The sequence below is a fragment of the Xenopus laevis genome, chromosome 1S (assembly GCF_017654675.1).
Source record: "Xenopus laevis strain J_2021 chromosome 1S, Xenopus_laevis_v10.1, whole genome shotgun sequence".
In the NCBI taxonomy this organism is placed as follows: domain Eukaryota; kingdom Metazoa; phylum Chordata; class Amphibia; order Anura; family Pipidae; genus Xenopus; species Xenopus laevis.
In genome coordinates this window covers 19220974-19242035 of record NC_054372.1, presented here as the reverse complement: position 1 = coordinate 19242035, position 21062 = coordinate 19220974, and the positions used below count along the sequence as shown (strand labels likewise).

Sequence of the window (21062 nt, the reverse complement as noted above, 5' to 3'; positions counted from 1 at the left end):
GAGATTGATAGACAGAGAGAGAGAAATATTATAGATAGACCAGGAGGAGGTTAGAGAAGGTACCTGGCTCATCTAGCTGGGACCTGGGGCTAATGTGTGCAAAAGTGGAACAGCTGCGGAACCCAATGTGTGCGAGTGCGACAGACTCAGTGCAGTGTGGTGAAATAGCGGTTGGCTCATGACATGTATGTGCAGGAGCAGGCAGCGTGGCGTGTGGTGTTATGTGTCAACGCGATGCATCGGCTCCCCCAGGACTGCACCTCCTCTATCTGGTTATATTTATGTTTCCTGCAGTTTCCCACGTGGCACCATATTGGGGGAGGGGTGTGTGTGCGAGAGAATCCGAGGGGGAGGGAGCTCAGACAGGTATCTTATAGCTATTAAAAATTTTAAAAAAATGTTTAAGTCAGTAGTGGGCCCCCAAAATAAGTGGGCCCTGGGCAGATGCCCCTTTTGCCCGCTCTAAACCTTGGCAGGTCTGAGATGCCGGATTTTCGGATTCAGACTTTTTCCATCCTCATGATATAATAAATCATGAAAAATTTTACATTTTTTTTCACTAAAAATACTGATTTTACAGTAAAAAAAACCCTCAAATTTTTCAAGTTTTTGGCATTTGGATTTTAATAAACTTTCATGAAAAAAATGGCAGCTTGCACATATTTTTGCTTTTTATGTACTTCTACATGATATTATTATGATCCCCTCTGTCAAATTTGTATCCAAAAGTGGCAAGCTGTAGAAATTTGCTACAACTCTTACAACTTAACAGAATTCTATGAGGGAGTTCTATTTATTCATTTTCTCCTTACTGCTCCTTGGGCAGAGCTAATAGCTTGTGTAGAAAAAGTTCCTTTATACAAATTTCCATACTTTGTTCAGTCTAGATAGGAAACAAGAAAGAAACTTGAATTAGAAAAGGCTTTTAGTACCTTATCTAAATGGCTGGACCGATTATGTCAAGCTGGATGGATCCCATAGTAAAAATGGGCTATGCAGGACCATCTCTGTGGTGGTGGGAAGCACATAAGATATTTTGTGAGGCCCCATAAAAAACTATTAAGTAATTTAAAGGGGTTGTCCAAATCTTATGAAACCACTAACAATGCTCTCAATGTGTCATAAAACCCATTTTACATCAAACAAATTAAAAAGGTAATTGTAAAAGCTAGTTTATATACCATTTACAGTATATCTGTCCTTTTCCTGTTTCTCTGATCAGTTTTCTGAAGAATGGGAGTGGCCTGTTTTAAACCCACACTTCCTACATGCTTACATCATCTCTCTCTGGCTTACTTGTTTCCTGTTGGACATTGATAATGCCCTCCCCCTTGTAATTCATTGGTTGCTTGTGCACTTGTAAGTGGTCACATAAGTTCAAAGGCCATTGATTAATTTCTCCTAAACAAACAACCCAGTTGGTTAATTTCTCCCTTGCATTGGCTGCTATCTTGTGCTCATTACTTGAGAGTCTCACATAGGTAAAAAGATCCACCATATCCAAATCGAACACATTTTTACTATGCAAATAAGCGTATATATTAAGCACATCTTTCTGTGTATTTGACGCCAAACCACACAGCCATGTAGATACGGGTTTCACCTGGCTGCTATTATACAAGCCAGCCAGTAAAAATGATGCATGTTGTCAATGTTATAAAAAGGCAGAAATATAAACATAGGAAGGCCAGAATTTTTTCCAACTTTGCAATTTCAGCCATTTGGTTGCTAGGGTCCAAATTACCCTATCAACCATGCATTGATTTGAATAAGAGGCTGGAATATGAATAGAAGAGGCCTGAATAGAAAGATGACTAATAAGGTTGTAAGGGGGTATACCAGATGAGAAGTGTGCTATGTGAAAATGTTGTTATCTTGTAAGTGACAAAAATGTGCATGAATGTAAAATGTTTGTGTGTTTAAAAATGTTGGTTGTAATTGGTGTAAATCGCCACTAGATGGCAGTGATGTTTTAGTTTAGTTTAAAGGGATACTGTCATGGGAACACACATTTTTTTCAAAATCAGTTAATAGTGCTGCTCCAGCAGACATCTGCACTGAAATCCAATTCTCAAAAGAGCAAACAGATTTTTTTATATTCAATTTTGAAATCTGACATGGGGCTAGACATATTGCCAGTTTCCCAGCTGCCCCAGTCATGTGACGTGTGCCTGCACTTTAGGATGGAACTACTTTCTGGCAGGCTGTTATCTCTCCTACTTAATGTAACTGAATCAGTCTCAGTGGGATTTGGCTTTTACTATTGAGTGTTTTTTTTTACCAATGAGCTGTTATCTTGTGTTAGGGAGCTGCTATCTGGTTACCTTCCTATTGTTCTTTTGTTAGGGGGGGTAGAGGAGGGGGTCAATATCACTCCAACTTGCAAGAGTGACTAAAGTTTATCAGAGCACAAGTCACATGCCTGGGGGCAGCTGGGAAACTGACAAACTGACATAAAATGTCTAGCCCCATGTCAGATTTCAAAATTGAATATACAAAATCTGTTTGCTCTTTTGAAAAATTGATTTTAGTGCAGAATTCTGCTGGAGTAGCACTATTAACTGATGCATTTTGAAAAAAACATGTTATCCAATGACAGGTAAGCAAGTAAGCAAGCACTAGGTGCACGAGACAGCGCGATTATTTAGTAAGGGCAGTTGTGGCCCCATCAAGGAGAAAGGTGGAAATAGTTTCCTACAGACACTCTGTAAGTAAAGGAATCAGTGATAGTTTAGGACAAGGTAGGAAGGACACCTGGGTCTCTGGACAGGACTTGGATGGATAAAGGGTCCTAACCTGGAAGAGTGGAGGGGTATCACCCAGAAAGTATTGGGCCACTATTGGAGAGTGGGGGGATACGGGCGTAGTATATACTGGACCACTAGGCGGTTAGGTGTAATCCAAGTTCCTAAAGCAGGTGTGCCTATTCAGAACTGATTCTTTGAAACAATGGTAATTGGAAGTGTTTGAAGAAGTAATTGCTGGTGAAGTGCGTCTGTTGTAAGAACCCTGTGTCCTGTGTGAATAAAATTTTCTGTTTTATTTTTATCACCGTGTTCTGGTGGTGAGTGTTAATTGGGGTTAAGATCCCCTTTAAAATCTGGAAGCCCCTCCCACAAGGTGGCAATAACAATAAATGTGTAGCCTTAGAGAGCAGGTTTTTTAATGGAAAGTTGGAAAGAGTCAGAAGAAGAAGGCATAGAAGTTTAAAACAAAAAAAAATGCAAAATGAAAAGTTGCTTATAATTAGGCATTTTTAAAACATACTAAAAGTTAGCTTAAAGGTGAACCACCCCTTTCAAACTTTCCTTTAAAGGGGTAGTTGACATTAACCCTTTCACTGCCAGCCAATTTGGTACCAGACAGTTTTTAACATTTTTTGCTCTTTAAATTTAGGGGCCTTTCCTGGGGGAATTTTTGGTTTACTCAGGAAAATTATATAACATCTAAGCAAACTACCCTGTTGATATGCTTTCCTAAAGTAACCAGTTTTTGAAAAATGTTCTGAACACCAGGAAGTCTACAGTTTGATGCCCAATATGCATAGATATAAAAAAAGTATGTGGTTATGTATGGACCCCAAATGAAAATATTGTATATCAATTTGCACCTGATCAACAAGGGAAAAAGACACCTTTCTACACCAAAGTACCAAACTGCAATGCTATTCTAAGGGCTCTTACAGACAAGCCCTTTTACCTGCGCTCCCCTGCATTGCACTTTCTTCCGTTCAGCCGCAGGGGAGTGCAGGAGTAGATGCACTGAATTATTGTCAATTGACAATAATTGCCCCATTGATAATAATTCAGTGCATCTACTCTTGCGCTCCCATTGTGGCTAAACAGAAGAAAGCGCAATGCAGGGGAACGCAGGTAAAAATTCTCATCTGTAAGAGCCATAAAACACATAAGGAACAATAATAAAGGGATAAAATTGCGTGATTAGTGGTCAAAATAGTCATCCCATAGTCACGCTGCCAAAATACGCAGTTTTTAGGGGGAAAACCAGTTTCAAAAAGGTAGTGATTGTGAACACACTTCTAAAAGTTGTGAGTGTGTATATATGAGTGCAAAATGAACTCATCCACCCTCTTATCCTGGTAGTAACCAGGTAACAATGGACTTTGCCAAGTTCTTTGCACGACGTGAGCTAGTCACAAAGGGACTTGTAAAGTTTAACGACCACCCAGAAAGCTTCAGAGCCTGGCGATCCTCCTTTCGGAACACTATCAGAGACTTAGACATTTCATACAGTGAGGAAATAGACCTCCTTATCAAATACCTAGGAACTGAGTCTGCAGAGCATGCCAAAAGGATCAGAGTTATTAACATAAATCACCCAGAGACTGGTCTCAGAATGATCAGGCACAGACTTAATGAGTGCTAAGGCTCAGCAGAGGTTGTAGAAAATGCACTCTTCAAGAGAATTGATGACTTCCCTAAAATAACCAATAAAAGTTACCAAACACTTAGGGAATTAAGTGACTTGTTAATGGAACTACAAGTAGCCAAAGCTGAAGGAGACTTACTGGTGCTTGCATTCCTAGACACAGCCAGAGGTGTTAACCCCATAGTACAAAAATTGCCCTATAACTTACAAGAGCGGTGGATGGCACACGGGTCAAAATAGAAATGCACAATGTTCCATTTCCTCCTTTCACCGTATTCATGGACTTTGTATACCAACAAGCCAAGATGAGAAATGACCCCAGCTTTGATTTCACTTTGCCACATGCCACCCCTTCAGTACCTAATACTCGCAAAGCAGCAGTAACAGTACACAAAACTAATGCTTCCTCTTTAGATTCCTTTCACAGATCTGCAGAACCTTCTCATGAGGAGACAAGGAATAAAGACCCTGGTAAGCAGTGTCCTTTACACCAGAAGCCTCACCCCCTTCTGAAATGCAGACATGGACTGTACCTTACACCAAGAGCGCCAGCAAGCATGGCGGGGAGGAAGATAGCACTGTCACAAACACACAAGAAATCACTTCCCAATGCACAGAAATCTGCAATGGTGCCGTAAGAGGCAGATCCTGTCCAAAATTTGCCTGGTCAGAGTATACCCGACAGGCCAAACAGATAAAAGCATTAAGCTCTATGCAATCCTGGATGACCAGAGCAACAGATCTTTAGCCTGCCCAGCCTTCTTTGATGCATTTAAAATCAAGGGCCCAAACACTCCTTACTCTCTAAAGACATGCTCAGGAGTTGTCGAGACAGCAGGAAGAAGGGCATCCGGATATCAAGTAGCGTCCATAGATGGAAAGGTATGCCTACCCTTACCAACTATAATTGAATGCATCCAGATCCCAGATAATAGATTTGAAATCCCTACACCGGACATAGCTAAGCATCATGTACACCTGAAACGCATAATGCACTTAATCCCCGAACTCGACCCTAAGGCTCAGATAATGCTTCTCCTTGGAAGGGATATCCTGCGGGTCCACAAAGCAAGGGACCAGATAAATGGCCCTCACAATGCACCTTATGCCCAGAAGCTAGACCTCGGATGGGTCATAATTGGAGATGCTTGCCTTGGAAGTGTACACAAACCAGCCTGCGTAAACAGCATGCTCACAAATACATTAGAGAATGGACGCCCCTTCATTTTTCCACCATGCCACAATCAGTTCTTAATAAAAGAAAAACCTTACAGCACCAGCCTGGGACACACACCCCTCCACCTTTCTGATGATAGTTTCACCTGTGACAGTGATCAAGATCATTTGGGATGAAGAACAAAAGAGAACAAAAGAGGATAACCAATTGGCAATGTCTATCGAAGACAAACTCTTTCTAAAAATAATGGAACAAGAACTAGTTAAAAACGAGTCAAACAGTTGGGTCGCCCCTCTACCCTTTAGGCCTCAGAGACAACAACTACCTAATAACAGAGAGGAAGCCCTTAAATGTTTCTCTTCTCTCAGACGCAACTTTCAAAGTAGACCAGAGATGAGAGATCACTTCTTTTCTTTCATGGAAAAAATATTTGAGAATAACCATGCAGAGATAGCACCCACCCTCAAAGACTCAGAGGAATGCTGGTACCTACCAATATTTGGGGTGTATCACCCAAAGAAACCAGGACAGATTAGAGTCTTTGATTCCAGTGCCAAATTCAAAGGTGTTTTCCTAACTGATGTTCTCCTCACAGGCCCTGACCTCAATAACAAACTTTTGGGAGTTCTCCTTTGTTTCCGCAACGACTCTATTGGCTTTATTGCTGACATTCAACAAATGTTTCATTGTTTCAGAGAGAAAGACAGAAATTTCCTGAGATTCCTTTGTTTCAGAGATAACGATCCTTCTAAAGACATCGCAGAGTACCGCATGAGGGTGCACATCTTCTGCAACAGTCCTTCACCCGCAGTCGCAATTTACGGGCTCAGGCACTCTGCTCAGGAATGTGAGGTAAGGTATGGGTCAGATGTTGCACAATTGGTAGAAAGAGACTTCTACGTGGATTACTGCTTAAAGTCCTCACCCTCAAATAAAGCCATAGTCAGCCTTCTCAAAAGAGCACAAGAAGCACTTGCCTGCTCCAACCTCAGGCTCCACAAAATAGCTTCTAATAGCAAAGCAGTGATGGAAGCCTTCCCTTCCCAAGACCATTCAAATGATCTAAGAGACTTAGACTTGGGAGCTGATTCCTTACCTGTACACCAGAGCCTTAGGCTTCTGTGGGACTTAAAGTCTGATACCTTTGCCTTCCAAGTAAACAGAGAAGAAAAACCCTTCACTTGCAGAGGTGTTCTGTCCACAATAAATAGCCTGTATGATCCCCTAGGATTCGCTGCTCCTGTCACCATACAAGGTAAAGCACTTTTAAGAGACTTAACCCTGGAATCATCTGATTGGGACACCCCACTGGCTCCTGACAAAGGTAATTTGTGGGGAGAATGGAGAAGTTCCCTAAAGGCTCTTGACAACCTTTGTGTTACACGTCCATATGCCCCGGTACCTTCTACAGAGGTACAAAGCCAAAGACTTTGCGTGCTCTCTGATGCTTCGGTTAAGGCCATAGCTACTGTAGCATACCTTAAAACTGAGGATATCTATGGACAATGTCACATTGGGTTTGTTTTGGGCAAGGCAAAACTGGCGCCTACCCCAGAACACACTATACCCAGACTAGAACTGCAGTCCTAGCCGTAGAGCTAGCAGAGCTCATTACAACAGAGACAGGCATAGAACTCAAAGAGACTGTATTCTACACAGACAGCAAGGTAGTACTAGGCTACATCTATAATGAAACCAGAAGGTTTTATGTTTTTGTCAGTAGGGATGTAGCGAACGTCGGAAAAAAAGTTCGCGAACATATTCGCGAACTTGCGCAAAAACGCGAGCGGTTCGCGAACGGTTCGCGAACCCCATAGACTTCAATGGGAAGGCGAACTTTAACATCTAGAAAAGACATTTCTGGCCAGAAAAATGATTTTAAAGTTGTTTAAAGGGTGCAACGACCTGGACAGTGGCATGCCAGAGGGGGATCAAGGGCAAAAATGTATCTGAAAAATCTGCCTGTGTGTGCTTGGAAGAGATAGTGTAGGGGGAGAGCTGTTAGTGATTTCAGGGACAGATGATAGTAAGTTTGCTGGCTAGTAATCTGCTTGATACTGCTCTGTATTGGAGGGACAGAAGTCTGCAGGGATTTGAGGGACATTTTAGCTTAGGTAGCTTTGCTGGCTAGTAATCTACTGTTCTCTTTAAACAACTGCCATACGTTGACCTTGTAGGCATTGTTTGCCCAGTTTTTTTGGACGCAGCCACTGAAGCACAGTTGCCAGAAAAAATATGCCATATAAATGCTGAAAATAGTCATTTTTCGCCATACGTTGACCTTGTAGACATTGTTTGCCCAGTTTTTTTGGACGCAGCCACTGAAGCACAGTTGCCAGAAAAAATATGCCATATAAATGCTGAAAATAGTAATTTTTTGCCATATACGTTGAGTCAACGTATGGCAAAAAATGACTATTTTCAGCATTTATATGGCATATTTTTTCTGGCCTCTGTGCTTCAGTGGCTGCGGCCAAAAAAACTGGGCAAACAATGCCTACAAGGTCAACGTATACACTACTACAGCGGTGGATACGGATTACGTAAAATATATTATGGCTGCTTGAAAAAAGTCACTCCGGTGTTTTTCCTGGAGACGGTAATATTATGGATATTTAGACAGAATGTGAACAAGGTCACACAGCTAGATGGCGGGTTGAAGAAAACAGTGTGCAAATAATGCCTACAAGGTCAACGTATACACTAGTACAGCGGTGGATACAGATTACGTAAAATATATGAATGCTGCTTGAAAAAAGTCACTCCGGTGTTTTTTCTGGAGACGGTAATATTATGGATATTTAGACAGAATGTGAACAAGGTCACACAGCTAGATGGCGGGTTGAAGAAAACAGTGTGCAAATAATGCCTACAGGGCAAATAATGCCTAAAAGGTCAACTTATACACTACTACAGCGGTAGTAAAATAAAAAAAGTAAAATAAAAAAAAATGAATATTAAAAAAAAAAATTAAAGTTGGTGCTGCTGAACTACTAGGAGCAGCAGATTAGCACACCAGTCCCACTCCCCAACACTGCTAGACTAATAGCACTGGGCTCTTATAGTAGTAGTAGTAGTAGTAGTAGTAAAACAACAAAAAAATAAATAAAAGCAGTCCTTACAAGGACTACTGTTATTGCAGCAGTCAGCAGATGAGATCAGAAGCAGGACAGCTGCCCACTGCAGCTACATACAGAGCACTGCAGTAGAAGGTAGATTACTAGCCAGCAAAGCTACCTAAGCTTAAATGTCCCTCAAACCCCTGCAGACTTCTGTCCCTCCAATAACAGAGCAGTATCAAAACGATTACTAGCCAGCAAACTTTCAACTGTCCCTGAAATCACTAACAGGCAGCAGCTCTCTCCCTACACTATCTCTTCAGCACACACAGGCAGAGTGAAAAAACGCTGCAGGGCTTCGGTTTTTATAGGGAAGGGGAGTGGTCCAGGGGAGAGCTTCCTGATTGGCTGCCATGTACCTGCTGGTCTGGGGTGAGAGGGCAAAAAAAAGCGCCAACAATGGCGAACCCAAAATGGCGAACGTCGCGCGACGTTCGCGAACTTCCGGCGAGCGCGAACACCCGATGTTCGCGCGAACAAGTTCGCCGGCGAACAGTTCGCGACATCTCTATTTGTCAGCAACAGGGTGCTCAGAATTAGATGATCCACACATCCAGGACAGTGGAACTATGTACCCACAGACTGCAACCCTGCAGATCATGCAACCAGAGCTGTTGCCTCAAGTCAGCTTAAAGACACGTCTTGGCTCACAGGACCAACATTCTTGTACAACACAGAGCAAACTGAAATCCTGAAAGCGAGACATTTGAACTAGTAGATGCCAATTCAAATGGTGAAATTTGTTCACAAGTGTCTACGTGTCATACAACGTCCGACCACTGACAACCAACTTAAGTCCAGCAGATTTAACAGATTCTCAACTTGGAAATCACTCATCTGAGCTGTCACTTGCTTAACCCACATAGCTCACTCCTTCAAACATACTTCATTTATAAATGTAAGTACCTGCAAAGGATGGCATCACTGCCATAAGGTCTACACAGTGGCAGAACTTCAGAAAGCAAAATATGTCATCATCCGCACTGTACAACAAGAGACCTATTCCAAAGAGATCATAGGAAACAAACTCGTCCCTAAAGACAGCACTTTGAGGAAGCTTCACTCATTCCTTGACCAAACTGCCCTATTGAGAGTAGGAGGCCACCTTGCAAATACCTTCTGGGACAGATGGAGAAAGCAATACATCTCCACTTTGCAGCCACTTTGCAAATGGCAAACTACCAAGCCCAACCTCAAACCTAGTAATGTTGTTCTGTTGAAAGACTGTCAGTCACAGAGGAGCGTATGGTCCTTGGGTCTTGTCAGCAATACATTTCCAAGTGAGGATGGAAGAGTCCGAAAGGTTGAGGTCAAAACCTCCAAACAATGAGAAAACAAAATTGTTCTTCAGACCAGTTTCTGAACTGACTTTACTTATCTCCTGAGGAATAAAGTGGTGACATCTATAGATGCCAGACGGGGAGTGTCATGTCTCCAGCATACGCTTTTACCATATTTGGGATTTCCCTATTCTCTTGCTGTGGGCTCCCTCCTGTGGATATTTTCTGTAAGTGCACAAGGTCACTTATTCTTCACCCCATAGTGCTTACAGCAGTATTCTGAACTGATTAGGCTACCGTACTGCCACCATGTGACCTAATGCAATGCCTTGTGGGAGCCAGGACTCCATTTTACACCATCCATGCTGCTGAAAAGACACAGTTTGCATCTCCCTTTATGATAGAATCGCTGGTAAGCTAAATAGTTGCACCAAGCACCTTTACAATTGCCAGCACCCCCCAGAGACATTGCTGCATAGATATTTCATGCCAGCTAGCATTTTGATGTTGCATGTATATGCATAAATGTTTATTTGCATAATTTGATAGTTCATTGCAAAACTTACTTATTATATTTTATATTATTGTATTACAGTTTTACCTTATTCCACTTGCCTATCCAGTAAAATCTACAGACTCCAAGCTTAGTCTCTTTATTGGATTGTGGGAAGGTTTAGCTGCATGTCAAACTACACACTGCCCCAGGGTAATACGTAGCGAGGACAGAACAGGCATCACTGGAGGCATCCTGAAGGTGGGCATGTGCAGTGTGCTGTACAGCAGGAAGTGAGTGTGAGCAGCTGGGGTGAGAGGGGAGCCGGCATAACAGCAGATGTGCAATCCAGTTGTATCTGCTGCTTAGACGTCTGTCCTGTAAAAATCACATTGCAGGAACAATATGACAGCCCCCAGTCTCAGTGCCCAGGGGGCTGTCATTGCTTATAACTCTATGCAGATGCAGCAGCAGCCACCAATGCAGAGAGAAGTGCAAATCTGCTCAAGAACGTTCCTAGTACATTCTTGACAGATAGAGTCCTTGCCTGCCAACATATACAGTGTATGTGCTTGGCAGACAAAGTGTTAAAGTAAAGGGCTCTATTGAGAACTGCAAATGCAGATAGTATGGTATTCTTTGGGGGAAGCAGGTATCTGCACTTTGCTTTGGAGTGCAGAGAGTTGCTGTAATTTTTAGGGCTTTTACAGATTAGCATTTTTAACTGCGCTCCCCTGCACAAATGTAAAACACAGAAGGGATCTGCAATGTTTTTTTGTAAGTGTACAAGGCCATTATGTAATGGGTGAAGTACATGTGTGCGCATTTTATCCTATCAGAGGATAATCAAAACAGCAAGTGGATCAGATGCATGTGGATGTGCATGCTTATTCGGGTTTTTCAGTCTGATTTACATACTAGACACTTTTCTTCTTCCCGCAGGCTATACATAACAGGTTGGAGCTTATAGTAACAAACACAGAAACGATGCGGTTAATGGCGGAGCTCACCCGTGGTACGCCGGCTCCTGCTGAGTCGCAGCTCTCGCGATACATCTGGCTCCTTCTAGCCGGCTTAACACATACTCCAATAGTATCGCTGCGGAGCGCCGTCCAAAGCAGTCACGGAGTCAGGCGTTTCATTATCAAGATGTTGGCTTTATTAAGCGCATTAAAAGTACAGTGGAGGGGGATTACAACTAACGCGTTTCGTGTCAGTAAACCTGATGTTAATAAAGCCAACATCTTGATAATGAAACGCCTGACTCCGTGACTGCTTTGGACGGCGCTCCGCAGCGATACTATTGGAGTATGTGTGGAGCTTATAGTAGAATAACATGATGATGATCTTTAGATCTGCATCTACATCTGATAGTCGTGTCGCCTCGGATCAACGCTGTGACTTCACCCGACATTTCCATTACTTACCTTATTTCTGTTGCATCCGAAATTTCTTGTGGAGTCTTATCCTAAGGGCTCTTACACACCGCAGTTTTTGCCTGTGCTCCCCTGCATTGCGCTTTCTTCTGCTCAGCCGCAGGACAGTGCGGGAGTAGACGCATGTAAGCGCCAAACGCAGGTTGAGACACAGAATGTTGCATTTCACCGACGTTCAGGGCATACATGCCTCTGAGTTAGTACAGACCCCTTCAAAATAATTGACTGTGTCTACTCCTGCACTCCCCTGTGGCTGAACGGAAGAAAGTGCAACGCAGGGGAGCTCAGGCAAAAACGGCCCTGTGTAAGAGCCCTTAGGGCTCTTCCTTATGGGTATTTTTATGTGATTTTCAAACTTCAGAAATGCACTTTGGGCATTTATATGCATTTCTAAAAGCAACTAAAAGCATCTTCCTCAAGAGCACTTAACCGTGCACTCCCCTGCATTAAATTTAAATGCGTTCAGCCACAGTGGAGCACAGGAAGAAGCACACAAATCTCTTTTAAATGGCCTCCATACCGACACAGGCCCATGTAAGCGCCAAACACAGAATGTTGAATTCCACCTGCATTCGTGTCAGTATGGACCCCTTTAAATTAATAGTGTAAGTCTCTTCCTGCGCTCCCCTTGCATTAAAACAACAACCCTGTGTATGAGCCATAGGAGTGAATGAGAGAATCTAATAACTTATACCTTTGGTTTGGTATAATTATAGTATAACCCAAACACATGGAGATTTGTTGCCTGTGGTGAATCTATCCTGCCACTGGTGACAAGTCAGCCAAAAATGCATTCCCCTTGCCTAAAATATTATGCCGCAATCCAAATTAATCACAGTAAAGTTGCCTTCTTTTCCTTATATTAAGTTGGATCACCACTGTGGTTTTTTGGCAAGGAGAAAGCATTTTCATGAGATTTCTTGCCCACAGTAAACATGAACTATAGGTATGGGATGCATTATACAAAAACCCATTATCCAGAATGATAGAAAGGCTGTCTCCATAGACTGCATTTTATCCAAATTTTTTAAAAAAAAATTCCTTTTTCTCTGTAGTAATAAAACAGTAGCGTGTACTTGGGTTTATTTAATGTTTACTTCATTTTCTAGTAGACTTAAGTTATAAAGATAAAAGGTCCCATACCTGTATCACAACAAATATCCCTGTGTGCCAGGGAATTCTTCTGCTTTTGGACCCTACTTTTCAAAACAATTAAAAAAATCCCTGTAGCTGGTATTCTGTGTCTTGTGTGTGTACAAATCCCTTAATATATGTGAATAGAAATAAATACCACTGCAACGTCCTATATGATTCTATAATCAAAACAATATACATATTTTCCTTCATTGACACAGGTGTTGAAGGTTAATAATAAATCCCAGGGCTGTCTGCTTTTTATATCTACTTGCAACTTACCCCCCAAACACTGAAAAATTTCATGTCAGCTTAGTCCTGCCTGAAAGTGACGTCTCCATCCACACAAGGCTATTCACCAGCACCCCCTAAGTACAAAAATTTAAATTTTCTCTTCACAAACCCCATTATAACACAGCCACCCTCCAGGTCTGAACTGGGCTTCACAATAGGCCCCGACATTCCAAGTACACAGAGACCCAAGCAGCCCCTCAATGGCTAAATAAATATTGACTGTCTATGGCAACTTACCGCAGCTGGCATTTACTGGAACCCACAGATTGCCAGTCTGGGCCTGTGGCCAAAAAATGAAAACCAATTAAACACCAAAATACACACCTTGTCATGGATTAGTTATTATGAAGTGCAGTTAATTTATTGTGATTACAGAAACAGAAATAAGCAAATCAATCAAAAACAAGATATCATTTTTTTAAATGAGCATTGTTGTATTTCAGAGCTTTCTGGATAACTGATTTCTGTATAAATGAGCCGTTATCTGTAGTTAAAGGATTAGTCTTACTCATCGGGCAGAATAGGTAATAGATAGAGGTAAGGTTTCCAGCTGTGTTGGGTTTCAACTGGACATTTCAGTTTGTCAAAGGACTGTCTGTTCTGTCCCATTTAAAACATTGTGAAAACTGGACAGAAATCCAGCTAGTTGCTTATAAGTGATGCAACAACCTTGATCCGGCATCATAACTCCACATCTTTGTGTGTCCTCATGCCCACCCTGACATCACTGCTCCATCCCCAATGCCTTTGTTCATGTTTAGCCACCCGACATGTCCCCACAAGTAACAGACCTTCCACCCAGCTCTGACTTTACCTTCCCTCACACACAGACACTCCATGAACTCCTCCTCCCTCCCTGTGGATCACAAACGTGTACCTTCATACAGAACACATTTTAGGACATCGTCAGGGATAATCGTTGTCCTCCATGCGCTGTCCTAAGCCAGAGGAATGCAACATGGCATGCTTTTTTACTCATCTATCCTCCGAGGCTGACGTCCCACCTTACTCCTCCCTCCTCAGCCGTCAGCTCTTGCTCCTCACTCCTCAGCCATCCATCCTAGGTTCTTTTAGCCAATAGGCATTTTAGGTTTTTTAATTGCACCAATCAAATTTTAGCTAGAGCTGATGGCTGAGGAGGGAGGAGCGAGGACCCAGGACGGTGTGAAGTCTGCTTTGAGGAGGGGTGAGTGGAAAAGCAGGAGACATTGCATTCTTGTAGCATAGGAGATTGAAAACAGGACATGGATTTCCCCTGACAATGTCCTAAAATGCGTTCTGTACCTTCACACAGCGTTCCTCCCTCATTCAGCCTCACACAAGCCTGTGCACCTGCACCCTGCTCTTCCCACCCTGTGAATAGGGTTGCCACCTTTTGCAAAAAAATTTCCGGCTACAAAAAGGGGTGTGATGTGATGTCAAAAGGGGCGTGGTTGTGCCACAAAGGGGCGGGGCCACGTCACAGCCAGGACAAAAACTGAAGGACAAGGTAAGTTTACAGGGGATTGGGGGCAGGCTGAGAGGGTCTTTTTAAGGGTATTACAAATTTACCGGCAGCTACATTGCATTACATTTATAATACCGGCCTTGTTAGGTGTTTTACCGGCTAGGCAGGTAAAATACCGGCCGGGTGGCAACCCTACCTGTGAAAATGACCCACTGTTCTCCCAACACACACAAAGAACTAAACATTCACCTCCTTCAAGTCAGCCCCTTCACATAACAAACTTCTCCGTGCATACATGCTGCCACACAGAGTTCCATCAGAAGAGTTCTCCTCTACTCACATGCTGGCCAAGCCCCGCCCTACAGAGCAGTGTGTATGCAAATTAACCACGCTGACTAGGGATAAGAAGCAGACTGACAGGAGAAGCAGCCAATCAGAAATAAGCTTCAGAAAGCTTTTATTTAACAATTTGCCCACTGCCAAGTTTAACCCTTTCCCTGCCAAAAACATAGCTCCTAAGTTCTATAAGAAAAAAGGCTGTAAGTGCCAAGAACGTAGGAGCTACGTTCTTTGTTTAAACAAAGTGCAGAGAGGCTCTCCTGACTGCTCAACCCCCTAGACAACAAGCTTAGATTGCTGCCACTTGGGTCCTGTGATGCGATTGTTGCAGGACCCGACTTCTTAAGGTGGCCATACACAGAGAGATCCGCTCGTTTGGCGATGTCGCCAAACGAGCGGATCTCTCCCCTATATGCCCACCTTGAGGTGGGCAATATTGGGCTGATCCGATCGTGGGCCCTAGGGCCCAATGATCAGATCCTAACAAATGGTAACGGGTGGTAGGATCGAACAGATGCGGCCGCAATCCAACGGGATTTTCAGTCCCATCCGATCGAGATCTGGCCAACTTTCATATTTTATATCTTTATACCTAAGAAAATGTGGCAAATACGATGCTGCAGGGTGGAAGTTTGAGGTGATTTTTGGAAGTGTCACCAAAATTGCCCAATTTAGGAATGGTTTGTGGCTTGGTGCTTTGGAGTAGAAAGACATGCATACCTAATTTGGATTCGGGGGAATGTGCACTTTCCAAAAATAGGTGGTTTTCTGTGGTGAACGTACTTTTTTCTACCTTGGCCCCCCCCCCAAAATCTATGCAGATGTGTTGACTTAGCAGTATTTGGAATTACAGAACTGTTAGCTAAAATGGGGTGTCTACATTTTGGGGCCCCTATATGCCACATACTTAGATAAACCAATACATATCGGGCATTAAACTGTTCAGTGGACTCCTGGCAATCATATTCAGGGTGTTTGGCACAGGTACCTAATGATGTGTAGGAGATATGATGCTGTAGAGTGAAAGCTTTCTGGTCATTTTTCAAAACATTGACCAATTTCTATAAAAAATTATAACTTGGTAGTTTGGCGTACATAGATCTATTTACCCATTTTTGATTTGCCAGAATCACAAAAACAAAATAGCGCAATATGTGTCTCCAGTCACGCTTAAGCATTTTCCGGTGACTTTCCTCAATTTCAGGCAACTGTGGGGCAAAAATCTGCTGACCAACAAAATACCTAGAGGTTGACCTGTTTTAACAATATTTATTTAAATTGTATATGAATTAGGGTCTTATGCCCCCCCCCCCCCTGTAGTTACACCCCTGGTGAATCTTTGCTTTATGGAATAATTTGCAAAAAAGTGAAAATGTATAAAAGGCATAATTTCACATATATTCATTTATTTTTAGACTTTTTTTACTGCACATATTGGGCTATTTTTGGGCTACTTTTGAAGTGCCTCTTGGCTAGTTTTGGGCTGGTTGTGTAGCTGACTTTGGCTGGTTTTGAAAATTAGACCTTGCTACCCTGTGTATGATATAAAATAATGAAATGCAACAGTCACGTTTCGGCAACCCCCCCCTCAACAGGGGGTCCATGTTGAAAGGGCCCCATCTGCAAAGGAATTCATTTGAGGTGAATATCTCATCAACTGCTAGGGTTGTCACCTTTTCTTGAAAAAAATACCGGCCTTCCTATATATTTATCTTTTTTCCCTATTAATAACATTGCGATCAACCAGGCAGCAACCCTGCACAATTTTTTTAAACGTTTATATGGCAAAGCTTGTTATTTTTACATGAACTGTTATATTTTCTAATATTATATGAAGGTGAACAAACCCTTTGAATAACGCATCTTAAATAACGCACAAAACAGTGCGTTAAGGAATAACAACCTTTAGTGAATCGGCCCCTTAGAATGATATAGACAGTGACAATATTAGACAGTTTTCAATTGGTCCCTTTTTTTTTTTAGTTTTTTAAATTATTTAGCTATTTACTTAGTGGCTCTATAAAATCTTCCTGTCTTTTATTCAAACCACTGCCTGGTTGCTAGGGTAAATTGGACCCTAGCAACAGGCAGTGGTTTGAATGAAAGACAGAAAGATGATTAGGAGAGGGCCCGGTCAGAAATATAAGTAACAAATAGCAACAATACAACTGTAGCCACACAGAGCAATCCTTTAACTGGCGGGTTAGCGTACTCACATTTGAAAGCTGGAAAGAATCAGAATAACAATATTCTGAAATTTTTATGCAGAGTCTGCAGAATCTATATCCTTCATTTCTGTGCCTCCTATTATGTACATGAGACACGTGGTTTGCTTATTAACCAAAAACATCGGACCGATTATGGGGATAGTTCACCTTTAAAATTAACTTTTAGTATGATGTAGAAAGTCATAATATAAGACAATTTTAAATTGGTCTTCATTTTTTTATTTTTGGAGTTCAGCTTTTTGCTTAGCAGCTTTCCAGTAACTATCTAGTTACTAGGATCCAATTTACCCTAGAAACCAGACAGTGGTTTGAATGAAAGACAGGAATTTTTATAAGATTATAAGAAATATAAATAAAACAGTGAATAATAAAATCGTAGCATCACAAAGCAATCCCTTCTTAACTGCTGGGGTTTGTGGCCCCCCCATTTGAAAGCGAGAAAGAACCAAAATAAGGCAAATACATTTAAAAAACTGTAGGAAACTACCCCTTTAAAAAGCATCACCAACCAGAACAGAGCATAGTATCATATCATATAAATAAATCTTTAATAGAAAGACATATTAGTAGAAATAACAGGTAAAACAGAGCAATACTTTAGACTAACTTCTCTATTTGTTGTGCCTGCACAAGGGTCACATGAACATTCACAATGGGCAAGTTGCAAGAAGGTAAATACCAAGTATTAGATCAGCTATTACTTGTGCCACTAGTCCTCACTATCCTGAATATCTCACCGAAGGATACATTTCTCAGCACACAAATCACTATAACTAGCAATATAACAAAGTAATATAACTAGCAATATAACAAAGTAATATAACTAGCAATATAACAAAGTAATATAACTGGCAGTATAACAAAGCATCTCAAAGACACAAGATATAAAGTAGACTTTTAATGAGCCCTTTAAATTAGCGCCTAACTTGGCGACCTGCAGAATTGCGCCCGCTCTTGTTGTAGAGACAGCCTTTGTCATCATTGAAGGGACAATACTTGAGTGTGTGGGAGACGTCCCCCGTTGCCCCACACAAGGGGCAAGTGTATTTGCGAAGGACGGGGCAGATGACGATTCCACTCGAATTCCTCAAAGTGTGGGAGGTAAAAACTCTGGTGGACTCCCCGTTGTGCTTGCAGAACTTGCAGAAGTTCTCAGTTGCACCTTGTTCTTTAGGGCAAATGCCGCACTGCATGTCTGGCTTGCTACCTTCTTTGCTGCCCTCTCCATGATTTGCATTAGCAGAATGGGTACTGGGTGAAGGAAGTTCAGGGGTATCAGTCTCAGTCTTATTTGCCCTATCCACAACTTCGAGGCTGGTGTTGTTTTTAGGCAGAGTCTCACATGCAGGATGGCTATTAAGGTTTCCGGTTGATTGGGGTTCAGGGAAGTAATTCCTCACCTCAGCTGCTATAGTCTTCTGGATATGCAAGGTGTTGTCCTTCTTAACCAGAATAGAAGCTGCAGGAACTTTAAAGGGATGTTTAGTGGTGTAATTCCAATTCCCGTTGTCCATCTTCTGGGTAAAAAAACTATTGTCTTCCTCTGCTGGACAGCTAGCCAACTTTCTGGTTAAAGAAGGCTGAGGGGTGGCATTGTCAGTCTGAATTGTCTCCTTGGCTGGCAAGTTGGCATCTGCTGCACTTGAAGAAGCTAAAGGTGGTTGCTGGCTTTGCCTTCTCCTCTCACTTGCCATCTCCTGGACTAGCGCAGCTAGCTGCAAGTAGTCTTTCCAGCGGTCAAACTCCATGGTTCTGCAACAGGAATAAGTTTTCTTGCAAACAGAAGCTTATTTTCCAATGACTTTAGATATGGATGGAACTTCCTTAGAGATATTTGTCTGCACCCCCAATCCTTATCACCTTGACCTTTATAGTATTATTTCTGCAGGACATTTCTAGCAGTGATGGGGTTCTAAACATATTTGTATCAATTTAAGACTTATTAACTTTATCTGTGGTGCCGGAACACTGATAAGAGTCTGCAAGAGCATTTAACCCTTTGGTTAGCAGTGGGAGAGATGTCTGGGTTACTACAAACAATGGACAGGTCAAAATAGCTCTTAACCCTCTCCCTTACAAGGAATATTATTGGTAATAGTAAATTTAAGGAATAAAGTACCCCTTACTGTAAATTATTAGGATACTGGGACCGGTTATCCAGAATGCTCAGGACCTGAGGTTTTCTGGATAAGGAATCTTTCTGTAATTTGGATCTTCATACCTTAAGTGCAGTAGAAAATCATTTAAACATTAAATAAACCCAATAGGCTGGTTTTGCTTCCAATAAGGATTATTTATATCTTAGTTTGGATCAAGTACAAGGTACTGGTTTATTATCACAGAGAAAAAGGAAATCATTTTCAAAAATTTGGATTATTTGGTTAAAAGTGAATCCATGGGAGATGGCTATTCCATAATTTGAAACTTTCAGGATAATAGGTTTCGGAATAACAGATCCCACACCTGTATTACTGACTGAGTGACTGAGGAGTTCTGTGACAATATAAAGGCACAAGGTTCCAGGCTGAGTTATACAGGGAACTCTGAGTATCACTTAAGTATTATATGGGATGATATTTCCCATACCTTAAATTATATACTATAAGCCTCTTTGGAGTTCTGTGACCATATAAAGGCACAAGGCTGCAGGTCAGGGGACTCACTGTTACAGGCACCATCTCTCCCTACTATACCTGCTATCCAACAGTCACACTCCCTTCCCAGAGACTATTAACCCACTGTTACTATAGGCACCATCTCTCCCTACTATACCTGCTATCCCACAGTCACACTCCCTTCCAAGAGACTATTAACCCACTGTTACTATAGGCACCATCTCTCCCTACTATACCTGCTATCCCACAGTCACACTCCCTTCCCAGAGACTATTATCCACTGTTACTATAGACACCATCTCTCCCTACTATACCTGCTATCCCACAGTCACAGTCCCTTCCCAGTGACTATTATCCACTGTTACTATAGACACCATCTCTCCCTACTATACCTGCTATCCCACAGTCACACTCCCTTCCTAGAGACTATTATCCCACTGTTACTATAGGCACCATCTCTCTCTACTATACCTTCTATCCAACAGTCACACTCCCTTCCCAGAGATATTATCCCACTGTTACTATAGGCACCATCTCCCCCTACTATACCTGCTATCCCACAGTCACACTCCCTTCCCAGAGACTATTATCCCACTATTACTATAGGCACCATCTCTCCCCCTACTATACCTGCTATCCCACAGTCACACTCCCTTCCCAGAGAATATTATCCCACTGTTACTATAGGCACCATCTCTCCCTACTATACCTGCTATCCCACAGTCACACTCCCTTCCCAGAGACTATTATCCCACTGTTACTATAGACACCATCTCTCCCTACTATACCTGCTATCCCACAGTCACACTCCCTTCCCAGAGACTATTATCCCACTGTTACTATAGACACCATCTCTCCCTACTATACCTGCTATCCCACAGTCACACTCCCTTCCCAGAGACTATTATCCCCACTGTTACTATAGGCACCATCTCCTCCTACTATACCTGCTATCCCACAGCCACAGTCTCTTCCCAGAGGCTAGCTACTAGTTAAACTTGATTTGACTTTGAATTTATATTTGACTTTTGACATTTATCACCAGCACAGCCACATGCCTATACAATTGTTACTTTATTGTGAGATAATTAGAGCTGGGGAGCAGGTGTAA

General features: G+C 42.1%; 1 protein-coding gene across 1 annotated transcript; it reads right to left on the bottom strand.

Annotated features, from left to right (window-relative positions):
• Positions 1–18191: 18191 nt before the first annotated feature.
• On the bottom strand, positions 18192–19169 carry LOC108705901. The gene has a single exon (XM_018242666.2). The coding sequence runs from the start codon at positions 19082–19084 to the stop codon at positions 18251–18253; it is 834 nt and encodes a 277-aa protein (XP_018098155.1). The 5' UTR covers positions 19085–19169; the 3' UTR covers positions 18192–18250.
• Positions 19170–21062: the final 1893 nt, after the last annotated feature.